Here is an 11876-nt window from a genome sequence, read left to right on the forward strand (position 1 = left end):
AAGAAGAAGGGTAAATCGATTTTGGGAGCATTAAGAGCTTCAAATTGGTTGTTCATGGTGGTTGTGGTATTGATGACAATGACAATCTTGTAATTACTTGAAGATGATGAGGGTGAGAGAGTAAAAATGTCATTTTCGAAAAAAAAAATTGATAGCATTTTCGTAAATTATATGAACTTGTGGGGTGAATAGGGCAAAACTAATTTTCAAAAAAAAGGAGGTTATTTTTGTGTTTGACTTTAAGTTATAGGTCAATTCTGCAAAAAGCCCTTAAATTATACCTCTTATATTATTTAGGTAAGGTATTTAGAAATTTTAAATACAACTTAATATTTTTGAATCACATTTAATTATTTAATTTAATAAGGTAAATTATAATGATAAGTTGGGCATTCATGATTTTTTAATAGATTAAAATGTAGAATACAAATTAATATTTTTGAATCATTTAATACTTTAATAAGGTAATTTAATATTTTTGAATCACATTTAAATTTAACTATTTAATAATTTGTGATTGTCGAAAACATGATTATATGTTTACTTTAAGAGGTCTTGTTTAGTAATATATTGTTTTCAGTAAATCACACACATTTTTTCTCTTTTTTTCCATTATTTGTATCTTATGTAAAGTTAAGCAATTCCACAAATTAACTTTTTCTAAAAAACATGTTTTAGCATAATCTATAAATTAAAATGATATTTAAGTGCATTTTTCCTTCCAAGTATCGTCACTGAATACACATGGAGATGTAATGTCAAGCTTATGATCTTTGAATGTGAATATTTATTAGACTCGATCACTTCACAAGTAATAAGATCCTTCGAAATTTTATTTGTTACATTGTCTTATCACGTGATGAGTGATAAAATTATCTATATTGACTGATTCATTTTTCGACTTAAAATCTTCGACATTAAATGTATATGACCTTAACAATGGTATTGTAACTGTTTGTAAAATTTAGAAATTTTCAAAACTGTCCACCACCGTAAATATTTGTCAATGTTTTATAAGAATATGAAATCTCATTCACCATGTTAACTACAACTTAAAATTTGATAGTTAGAAAATAATAGTAATTTATATATTAATTCAATTTTCAAATGTTTAAGATAATTAAAATTTTCAAAATAATTACAAATACAAAGTGTTTGTTGTTAACTACAACAATTATAAACATATAATTAAACAATTTCATTTAATATTAGCAGTTTAATAAAATGGAGTGTTTAATTTATAGTTTATTGGTCCTTATATAATAATCCCATCAGCGATCAAATCAAATATATAACCAACGCGGTTGGCCAACGCGCGGTTGGCCAACGCGCGGTTGGCCAACGCGCGGTTGGCCTAGAGGTAGTTGAGGCCCAGAACCAATACCTTCCTCGCAGGTTCGACTCGCGTTGGTCACCCGGACTAGGGTTAAATCCCAAGAATACGTGGAGTGTCGTGGGCCTCGCGGAAATAGTCGGTTGACCACGGTCGCCGGAAACCCGCGGTTACCGAAAAAAAAAAATATATATATATATATATAAACACAAATATACAAATTTCATCATTTATGAATTGCTAAACTTAGATTTTAATAAATTGTGTGATATCAAAAACTCTAACCATCTACTTTCTAAAATATTGTTTGCAGTGATTATTGAAATAAATGGATCCTTTCATCTAATTTTTTTATCATGAGTATTTCTGAAGATATATATCAGTATATATAAAAAAATAAAATTTGAATAATTACTGACTTTACTTATGACAAGATGCAAAAATTAAAAAAACACACAATTATAGTTAGGTAGTAGAAATTAAAAAAAAAACACAATTTTCACTGAACTTAACTTGCGAAAAATTGGTTGATTAAGTAGTAGAAGTTATTTTTGTAAATTGATGTGGTTCATCGATAATATTTTATAAATATATATTTCAAACTTTGTATCCACAAACTTGCGTAAGTTTTAACCTAAAAGAAAACTGACATAAGTATTGAAATTTCGCATAGAAACATATTATGATATCATAAGTAGTAATATTTCATTTAATCATGTTAATTACATTATGATGCAACTAGTATACTATGGGGGAAATTATTATATCTCCTCTCACTTGTAAAGCTAAACTCAATGAACAAGTTCAAACCTTCTTTGAATAGTAATCAAACCCTAATTATTATCTTTTGTCATTCCCTCCCTCCGTTTAGCCCAAAATCCTTCAAGATCTTTTGGATTACGGATGCAGCTTTCTTTTTTTTCCCAAGTGCCTCCTTGACTTTTACCAGCCTGCTGAATTTTTTGAGTTTCTTTCCGTAAGGCGCTTCATCCGTATCCTTTTTGTAATCATTTCCAAGTTGTTTCAGTGTCTGTTCAGATTTGCTCAACGTTGTCACCTCAGATTTCAAACCTTGACTGCTCGTTTTCTTGGCCTTCAAGTCTTCCTCGATCATGGCCTCGGCATTGTGCAAGTCTTTTTCAAGTCCTTTATCGAAATTTCCAATGCGGTGAGCTTCATAAGCCTGGAGAGAGGAGAAAAGGACAACGACCAAAAGCAATAAGGAGATCTTTGCCATGACTATAGAGCTCAATTTTCCCTTAACAATCAGTTTGGAATCAGATTCCAAATAATTTGTTAAAGGAAAAGAGGCGAGAAGAGATGTGAGTTCTTGTCTTTGATTTTTAGGTTACTTTATACTATTATCCGTGACTAATAATAGTATGTACATATAACCTTAAACTGAAGGTCAACGTATTGTATTCACCCGGAGAATCATCTTTATTTGGTTATCCACAAAATTCTCATATTTCTTTTTTACTAAAATCATTTAGTCAACTTTTTATATTTATAGCATTTACTAATAGAAGTATCGGACATCAAAATATCAAACATTACCTTCTACTTCTTTTTTTTTGATCAAACATTACCTTCTACTTTTAGACAACATTTTTCCGTGTAAAGGCAACCACCCACAGAAGTTTCAGTCCTCTCATATATATGACCAAATAAGATTTGCCTTAAACCAATTTGAAACAATACAATATGGCAAAGAAATCTATCATACTTATTGTGACCCTAGTCATCGCATTGGGATGCAACATCGAAGAGGCTGCAGCGAGAGACGTAAAGCTAGTGAAACTCCGCGATGTAAACCCCGAAACATTGACAACATTAAAAGGAGAAGAAGAAAAAGAACTCATAAACGACAAACTTACAAAAGAAATTGAGAATGCAAAGAAATTGCTGGGAGAGTTGAAAACATTGAAGAAGGAATCAAAAGATGATATGAAAGAGGAGTTGAGTTCTTTAGTGAAATCTGAATCGCTACTTAACGAAATGTCGGATACTCTGAAGAACGGAACGTGCAACGCAAACAAAGCTACCATATTTGTTGAGAAAGAATCATTTTTCTACAGAGCATGGAAGGAGAATGCATATCATTCTGTGGTTCCAGAGAAGGAGAAAGAGTTTATGTCTACGATTAAACGCATTATTAAGCTGTTGAAGAAAACTTAAAGTGTAAATTTATGATATTATCAATGGTTTGGTGCGTAACAATTTTTCCTAATTAGTAGTTCATTACACTGTTTTTTTTGTAAGCGTATCCAAGTTGTGTTTGGTCGGCAATACTGAAAGTAAGACGTTTTGGCGAACTAATTTTATCATCCGTTGTCGTCATGGTCAAACAAATGGGCCACACAAAATATATCATCAGAAAAATAATTAACTCTTAAGACGTTTGCATTACACACTGAAAATACTATAAAGTTACAACCTCTTTTTTTCCTCGTTCGAAAAACTTGGCTTAGACGAAGAAGAAGAAGTCGTGAACAAAGTGAATGGAAGTTCTGACGACGGTAGGTTTAACGTTGATAACATTCCTGGATTCGCCATATTTGACATCAATAAGCTGCTGAAATGCCCTTCACATCCTTTATTTTGGTTGTTAGAATCTGCAGCAGCCTGTTGGCTATTTAAGGTACGAGCGGATTGCTGATCTCCATTCCCTGATCCGACCATAGTTGATATGGCTTGTGCTATCACTGAGTGGAAACTTGGGTCAGAAGTAAGAGCCTTCGTTAGGGTTTCGGTCAAAGAAGGGTTTTGCGGTAGGTTTTTTCCAATATTTGGAAATGATGGCCCTCCGGTGTGTACCTTATTATCTGTAATAGGACTGCAAGAAGCGTATCCACTACCCCATATCGTGGGAATGTTGATGGTTGAAGTTGAATCGGAGGAAGAAGAAGAAGCAGAGAAATTAAGGCTTGTGGAAGGGAACCTTTGGAGTGAAGAAAATGTGTTGAAGTTCAAAGAATATGGTGATGAAGATGGTTTTGGCATAGGAGTAGTGAGATCTAGAGTGACTGTAGGGTGTAAAGGCGAGAGAACGGTTGGTTTGTTTATGAATCTTGAATTGTTGTCATAAAGTTTGAAGTTCATACCGTTCTTGATCATCTCGGTGTCTAACCCTGATGTGGAGGAACCAGAGAGGAGCATGGAGGCCGCAGCTGCGGTGGTGGAAGCCATGGCGGTGGCTGTGAGTGGAAGAGGGTGGTTGTGTGTTCCTTCATAAGTTGTGATTAGAATTGACATGTCATCCACGCATCTTTGGACCTTTTCAAGAATAAAAAATATTACAAGAAATTAGACACCGGAAACTATAATAGTATGTTTTATAGTATATGTCACTCGGTAGATATAGATACCTGTCTTCGAACAGGACAACCAGGTGCAACCGTGCAGCGGTAATATGCTCTTGGACAAGGGTTTCCTTTCGCAACCTTTTGTCCGTATTTTCTCCATTGACAGCCATCATTCATCTTATAACACAAACATACGATATTATTTTATCAATATATATAAGATGACAAATTTTTTGAAATAATCAGCATGATAGATTATATGAATATATATATAAAAAAAACTCACCGTGAGAGTGTCACATCTTGCTCTAACACAAACTCTAGATCTTTTGGCAAGATTTTGCTGACTATTATCATCAGCACCGCCACTAGGAGAACTTCTCTTCCCGGTGACTTTATTCATGGCTGGAGCTTCTTCTGATGAGCTATATTCTAGGCTTGAAATGGCACGATTTTCCTTTGCTAATCCAACGGCTGGTCCTAAAGCCAAACCCGCATTTGTCAATTCCTCTTCTTCCTTGGCTCCTAAGCATATTAATTTTGTCTTCTCTTCTTTATTGGCAATGCTATTAGCTGGAGAATTTGAGCTTCTTCTCCCCAGAGAAAGCGAAACAAATTCACGTTCTTGATCAGAAGAACTTAAAAACTCTGCGTTGAGATGATCATTCTTGTTATCCGGAACTGGTTTGGCTGAAGATTTTTGCTGAACTTTGTTCAAATATCTGAGTCTAAGAGACTTGTAATCACTCTCAATATGTTCTAGCATTACTTTAAGTTTCTCATTCTCCTCCTTCATTTCACGCATCTCAACATTTGCAGATTCAAGTTCATGACTCACCTGAAATATCATCATACATTTAATATTATTAATAAATCATTATCTTCTCTATATGAAAACAATATTTACTGACAAAAATAATATATTGTATTTTCTCTATATATTGAGCTATAATCATGGATGAGTTCAAATATGCAAGCAATGAATAAACTATGTATGACACTAAAGTAATGGACTAGTATTCAATTTTTGTGTAACAAAACTGAAAATAATTAAATCGATATGGTAAAAACCATTTCCGCACTTTCACATGTCCATAGATATATGATGAAATCCTAGATCAAAACACATGCTAATAAGCTGCAGTAAATCAGACGCACAAAATGATTATAAGGAGGTTTCTCACCTAGACTAACGTATATATATAGATATAACATCTGAGGTTTCGTTATTACCTTTCTACTTTCTTGGATGCCGCCATCAGATCCAGCAACTTCATCTTTTACAATAGAATCTGAAGTAGGTAGTTTCTTAAGAACCTCCATTTAGAAATCAGAAATATAAGAAGATCTTCAATTCGTCCTCTTCTTCTTGTCTGAAAATTCTTTTTTTTTTGTTTGTTTGTCCTCTTTCTTCACAACCTCTTACTATATAGCCTTCAGAATAGATCGATGTGTACTTTCTTCGAGGAAGACTCATATCGTCAACACTTCAACTTGTTCATTTTTATAATGATTTCAACCATGAGTTAAGGACGACCTTTTCGATCTCCGGATTTATATGCTTTCACATCCGAGTCATTTGTTTTAATCTAACCAAAATATAAATCCTTGGCCTCGTTGATGATAATAATACGATACCTAGTCTACTATAATTATTTTTTCAATTGGAACCTTCTCTCTCTCTCTAAATACATGCGTGTGCTCCCGTGTATATGAATGGACATATTAGCAGTTTAGCTTTACACATTAAGGGTGAATTTCATATTCCTTTGAAAGGGTGAATTTCATATGGATACGTGAGTTTGTAAGTGTTTCATTTTAATTAGCTAGCATCTTATTTTGTTTCTTGTTTTGGTCTAAGTAAACTATCGTGTATCTATGTGGTTTCTTTCTTTACCAAAAGGATGTAACATATTGATAAGTTAACATATGGATATAGTCATCTTGTCTTTGATAACTAAAATTTGATAACATATTTAGTAGCTTCCCATAATCAAACACCAAACCCATTTAGGGATTAGAAGCAAACAAAAATAAGTTTTAATTTTAGTTTTCTCACAATGTCCAAGAAAACTCAACAATCGCTTAATAACATTTCATGGAAAAAACTAATGATTTCGTGTGTAATTTTATATTTTGCCACGCTATCGTATACTAGATTACAAGAAAATAAATAAACATATACTAGAAAAAGTCCTCGGTCATCGATACGAATTACTTTAGAATATCACAAAAATATTTACGCCTCTTATGATCAAATAACCTCTCCTACAAAAGACAAAAATTATATGAATGGAAACAACCAAGCGAGGCGAAATTGCAGTGACATGCCATATAAAAATGGGAAAAAGGAAAACAAATGACAGCGAAAAATCGGAATAGTCGATTCAACAAATAAAAAGAAAAAGAAAGAGAAAATTCAATGGTCAATAATAGTAGTTGACTTTTGCTCGACAATGAGTGAATCAGTGAATGGAAGGGTCAACTAGCATGTCTTCACGAAATTTCAACATTTTTAGAAACATGTATTAGTAGGTATGTTCGTGTATTGTGTGATTAAACATGCATTGTCAAATATGCAAATAATATTTTTTTTTAATAAACTATAGCGATGAAGGTTTCGCAAGTCTGCCAGCCTTCCTTGCGAAGTATTCAATAAGTTATTGTTCATCAACTTGCTAATAGATTTTCTACTGACCTATAAAGGTCAATGGTGTCGATTTAGACATTGACATTAAACAATGACATAAAGACTTTTTAAGCTTAAGGCCAGCTTGAGATTCTCTGTATATAATACTATTGGTTAATTAATGGTCAACACGCCTTATACTTATTTGCTAAATGTTAGAATTACTATCATTTCATGTACTGAAGCTAAACTATTCTTACCGCCTTCTACAATTGGAAGAAATAAAGAATAATATGTTTGAGAACGATTTTTTCTAACACATGTTTTGGACAGATACTTATCAAAATTAATTAATACCAAAGAAATCATTTGTCAAATCTAATAAATTGTTAACATACTTAATATGTTCTATAATCTTTTTAATCACAAACCAAAAGAGCTGATGGAAACGGATTAATTCATATATTTTGTTTAATTTTTTTGTATTAGCAAGTGTAAGTTTTGGTGGATATGTATATAATATATTTGGAATGAAGGCCAAAATATTAGAAAATGACTATTCGGATAAGTAATCAACACATCAGTTAAATTGTTAATTAAGAACAATCGGTTTAGGAAATGGACATTAGTTTTTTGATCCTTGAGTCATTGCTTAAGTCTTTGTTTTTCCATTGGTATTTTATATTTGTCCCCAAGATAAGATAGTGAAATTATGGCGAGCACAACCAAAAAAACACACACACAACAAATGTAATACAGAAACAGAATAGAGTTACAAAGTATCCAGCCGTTCGCATTCATATTTTAGACAAAAATCTTCATAAATTAGACTTATTTCAAAGTTTTACCCCATGATTTTTCTTAAAAAGATTTTGGCCTAGATACAAGGAGGAAAAAAAATAGTAGTGAGCAATATTGTTTAGCATGGTTTTCCGACCCGGCAATCCAATGCTCCGGCGTATTTGGTTAGCTTTGAAACGGCAACACCGTGTTTGGGCTTTATCATCTGTTGTCTAGAGTGTGAACACATGAACTTTGGGTTTCCAGATTGTCTGAAATATGCATTGTTCATGAAAATGTCTTTCTCGGATCTCCAGTTCCAGTTTTTCCACTCCGATTCTGGAGCGGAATCCCTCTTTGTCACCTATACACGCACACAATTTTCTCTTAGCTCAAAAACTATATATACCTTAAACACATCAAGCCTTTGGGGTTTATATGTTTGTACCTCTCTGTAATGTTGTAGGTGAGGAGGAGCGATGAAACGGTTTCCGTGGCTGAGAATGGTAGGACTTTGGCTACCCCCGATAGCGTAAAGCTCCCAGTGAGTGTAGTCATTGTTGACAACATGGACGAAACCCCATCGAATCCTCGGCATCCTCTGCACAAGTCCTTTACCAAAGTGGTTGAAAGCCACGGTGACTTGCATTTTCTTGTCCGCGTGGTTGTCATTTTGTGCACCAAGCAACATCACCTAAACACACAAATAACATGTTCATTAGATACTTTTGGCAAATCAATTAGGCACAATCTACTAGCTAAACATGTAATGGATTTGATGAATACTCACATCGTTATGGTGGGTGAAATGAGAGTTAGAGATAGTGATACCGGTGGAGCCCATTATAGCGTCGATGAGACCATCTTGGCATTTAGACATAGAAATGTGGTCAAGCCAAATGTTTGTTGCTCCAAAGATGGAGATACCATCTCCATCGGCCACTCCTCTAAACCCAAAATGGTCATTCGAGTTTCTTATCATGCCACCTCTGCCCTGGACGATGTGATGGATGTGAAGCCCATGGATGATGATATTATGCACGTACTGCATCGTGATCCCAGCACCATATGCGATGTGCACGTTAGTGCCACGAGCATCGATCGTCTTGTGACTATTAATCATTAGCTCTTGGCACAACCTAATGCTCATATCGTGCTTGAAAATGATCCACAGTGGTTCGTTCTGAATCACAGCGTGACGCAGTGTTCCGGGTCTAGGGTTCACCGTGTCATCATCTCTGTTGCTTGTGACCACGTAGATTCGACCACGTTTGCCTCCTGTGGTCTTGTAACCGAATCCACGGACACACTTGACGAGCTTCTTGCGACGCCTGGCCCAATCCGGCTGGCAACGCCAACATTTATCGATAGGGTTACTTGCAGTGCAAGGTCCCTTTAGCTTGCTCCATTTCCCTCTACCCTTACCTTTACCTCTACCTCTTAGACTCCTCCTTGTGCTGTTCGTCGCACTAGAAATCATCTCAATGTCGTCCTCTTCCTCCGAAGCGTTTTCCTCCGTCTCTTCAATATCAGTAGAGTTGCTGAAGATCATATGCACAAAAACCAAAACCCATCATAAACCCTAAATCATTATTTTCGTTTATAAAAATCCTATAACGAAACATGATAAAGAAATAAGGGAGGTTACTCGTAATGACGCTCGTGGAAGTGGTCGACAATCTGATAAGGATCAGGATGGTAAGCCATAAGGGTACGTCTACGAGCTTCGTTGGCTTTTGTTACCCAATACTCATCCGTCTCCGCAACATTGGCTCGTAAGGTCGGAATCAAACTGGCAATACAAATCACACAAACTAAAAGCCTAGCCGTCTCCATTTTTTATTTGATTACCCCTTTTTCTAGAGAAAAAAACAATTTGTATTAATTCTTTTTTTCTTTCTCAAAGGGGTAATCTTTTTATATATTTTTTAAATATATATGGAGAACTGCTAAGCTTTAAACATGGAGTTAGGTCGTTTTTTCTGTTTGGCCTAAAGTGAAACGTATTGCGAAGTTTGACAAACGTGAAGGTTGGTCTTTAAATAATTATAAATAGAAAAATTGACGAAGGAAGTTAACTTCTAAATTTAGAAAGTTTTTCCCGTTGTGTATGGAAAGCCACCACAATATACTGGTGGACAGGTTTCTCTGTTTCTCTTTCTTTAGTAATTTAACATTTTTTCTCTCCTTTGTACGTCTTCTATATTTGGATGCTTCTATGAAGAGAGAAGCGTTACTGTTTTCTCAATATTTCCAACCAATTTAAGAATTTACTTTATAGGTTATAGTTGTCAGATGCATCCAAAAGTAGTAAAAATGTCAGAGTGCTTGTTAAGTCTAATTTATTTATCTGTATCAACCATACTAAAAAGTAAAAACTAACAACTAATTTTTTTCTAACAACATCGGTGCCTCGGTGGTACCTGATCAATAATAAATAATGACTTCAAACAATGCTCATATGTTCTTGTATTTTTTGCTTTTGAAATTTGGCTGATGGTGAAATTTTCGAAAATTTTGCTTTTGTTTGTAAATATAAATTTAGACATAATTTTTCATCCTTGAGTATGTTAAGGTTTATGTTAAAAATTGTAAATAGCAATTTACTTAAAATCGTGAACTATTTATAATGAAACCCTGAATTTGAGTATTAAACAAAGATATCAGACAACTAATGGCGAAACAATTATTGAACTCCAAACAAACCCACGTGGGTTTCAGACTAATTAATTCAATTAGTGAATAAACCGAATCATTACCCATTCAAGACAGAAGAGAGTCAAGGGAATAAAGTAAGGTTAGTAGCCTTAGTTTCAAAAAAAAATAAAGTAAGGTTAGTATAAAACGACGCCTGCCGGACCTTATTCTCATATGTCCTATAACCTCTTAAAAAAATTCTAATATACCCCTTTTCTAGTTAATAATTTATTTTCATTTATTTTTGATTACAAAATGTGGCTAAATACAAAAAAACTCTTAATAAGTTAAGGTATTTACCGGGTCAAACCCATCCACCCAAACCCATTTGGGTCATCCGAAAGTAATCTAATATGTCCCAGTTCCTAGAAAAGGGGTATATTAGAAATTTTTGAAGAGGTTATAGGAGGACATATTAGAATAAGGTCCAATAGAGAAGAGGATGATTAGTGAAGAAGTATAAAAAAAGGAATGAACGGCAGCAGATGAAGGAAGCAAGTATGGATCCAACGGCTGATAATAGCTAGGGCTTTCTTCTAATCTTTAATAGACGCCACAGTTTCTTCTTCTTCTTCGTGCGATTCTCAGGCTCTCTCTCTGGAGCTATATCCTACTATCAAGAAAAAAATGGGGAAAGGACCAGGTCTCTACACGGACATCGGCAAAAAAGCCAGAGGTGAACTTTGCCTTCTACTTTTTCTCCATTTTTGATTGCGAATGAATCTGTTTCTGCCAAATAGAAGATGTAAGTTAGGTTTCTGGATCGCTTGCTTAAGATTTTTCTAATTATGCGCATGCCTAGTCCAGGAATGTTGCGGTTTCAGTTTGTAATCTTGTTGGAGCAAAACTACCATTTGAAGTTTGGAGCCGTTGGAGTTTTGATTTAGTCTTTCAGGTTTGTTAGTTGTTTCAATAATGTCCTATTCTTTAGGACCAAGTAGTTTCCAGTTCTAGTGGTTTAGTTGCGTTAGTTGTTGCTTTATTTCAGAAGCTCTTTGTTTCATTGTAATGCTACTTATAGCTATTGCTTTCAGTTGAATACAATCAGAGTTTCATAAACACAAAACAGAGCATTTGGGATTACAAATTGGTATCAGAGCTCTGTGACCAAACGAGAGAAAAGATGAGTGAT

At 34.4% G+C, this 11876-nt stretch overlaps 5 protein-coding genes across 5 annotated transcripts in view; 2 read left to right on the forward strand and 3 right to left on the reverse strand.

Moving 5' to 3' along the window:
* Positions 1–2022: 2022 nt before the first annotated feature.
* Positions 2023–2651, reverse strand: LOC106301132. Its single transcript, XM_013737459.1, has one exon. It carries the CDS (start codon positions 2568–2570, stop codon positions 2184–2186), a length of 387 nt encoding a protein of 128 aa, XP_013592913.1. The 5' UTR covers positions 2571–2651; the 3' UTR covers positions 2023–2183.
* Positions 2652–2943: 292 nt separating this feature from the next.
* On the forward strand, positions 2944–3629 carry LOC106302129. The gene has a single exon (XM_013738654.1). The coding sequence runs from the start codon at positions 3038–3040 to the stop codon at positions 3509–3511; it is 474 nt and encodes a 157-aa protein (XP_013594108.1). The 5' UTR covers positions 2944–3037; the 3' UTR covers positions 3512–3629.
* A 134-nt stretch (positions 3630–3763) lies between these two features.
* LOC106300514 (probable WRKY transcription factor 72) lies at positions 3764–6015 on the reverse strand. Its single transcript, XM_013736671.1, has 4 exons — positions 5872–6015; positions 4925–5476; positions 4702–4815; positions 3764–4609 (listed from the first exon to the last, which is right to left on the reverse strand). Exons 1-4 carry the CDS (start codon positions 5959–5961, stop codon positions 3764–3766), a joined length of 1602 nt encoding a protein of 533 aa, XP_013592125.1. The 5' UTR covers positions 5962–6015.
* Positions 6016–7994: 1979 nt separating this feature from the next.
* LOC106295034 (probable pectate lyase 7) lies at positions 7995–10048 on the reverse strand. Its single transcript, XM_013730796.1, has 4 exons — positions 9696–10048; positions 8838–9588; positions 8496–8741; positions 7995–8411 (listed from the first exon to the last, which is right to left on the reverse strand). The coding sequence occupies exons 1-4, from the start codon at positions 9881–9883 to the stop codon at positions 8187–8189; spliced, it is 1410 nt and encodes a 469-aa protein (XP_013586250.1). The 5' UTR covers positions 9884–10048; the 3' UTR covers positions 7995–8186.
* A 1181-nt stretch (positions 10049–11229) lies between these two features.
* Positions 11230–11876, forward strand: part of LOC106343005 (mitochondrial outer membrane protein porin 1-like) — a 5028-nt gene continuing 4381 nt past the window's right edge. Inside the window, exon 1 of the mRNA XM_013782138.1 lies at positions 11230–11420. Within this exon, the coding sequence (XP_013637592.1) occupies positions 11372–11420 (49 nt within the window). The 5' untranslated portion in view covers positions 11230–11371. The remainder of the gene's footprint in view (positions 11421–11876) is intronic.

The sequence above is a fragment of the Brassica oleracea genome, chromosome C1 (assembly GCF_000695525.1).
Source record: "Brassica oleracea var. oleracea cultivar TO1000 chromosome C1, BOL, whole genome shotgun sequence".
NCBI classification, from domain to species: Eukaryota; Viridiplantae; Streptophyta; class Magnoliopsida; order Brassicales; family Brassicaceae; genus Brassica; species Brassica oleracea.

Coding starts and splice junctions, on each gene's coding strand:
- LOC106301132 (XM_013737459.1), bottom strand. CDS start 2,570: ATGGCAAAGATCTCCTTATTGCTTTTGGTCGTTGTCCTTTTCTCCTCT.
- LOC106302129 (XM_013738654.1), top strand. CDS start 3,038: ATGGCAAAGAAATCTATCATACTTATTGTGACCCTAGTCATCGCATTG.
- LOC106300514 (XM_013736671.1), bottom strand. CDS start 5,961: ATGGAGGTTCTTAAGAAACTACCTACTTCAGATTCTATTGTAAAAGAT. Junction 4,816..4,924: donor CAAGATGTGACACTCTCACG/GTGAGTTTTTTT, acceptor TTGTGTTATAAG/ATGAATGATGGCTGTCAATG. Junction 4,610..4,701: donor GTTGTCCTGTTCGAAGACAG/GTATCTATATCT, acceptor ATTCTTGAAAAG/GTCCAAAGATGCGTGGATGA.
- LOC106295034 (XM_013730796.1), bottom strand. CDS start 9,883: ATGGAGACGGCTAGGCTTTTAGTTTGTGTGATTTGTATTGCCAGTTTG. Junction 9,589..9,695: donor TTCCACGAGCGTCATTACGA/GTAACCTCCCTT, acceptor TATGATCTTCAG/CAACTCTACTGATATTGAAG. Junction 8,742..8,837: donor ATTTCACCCACCATAACGAT/GTGAGTATTCAT, acceptor TTGTGTGTTTAG/GTGATGTTGCTTGGTGCACA.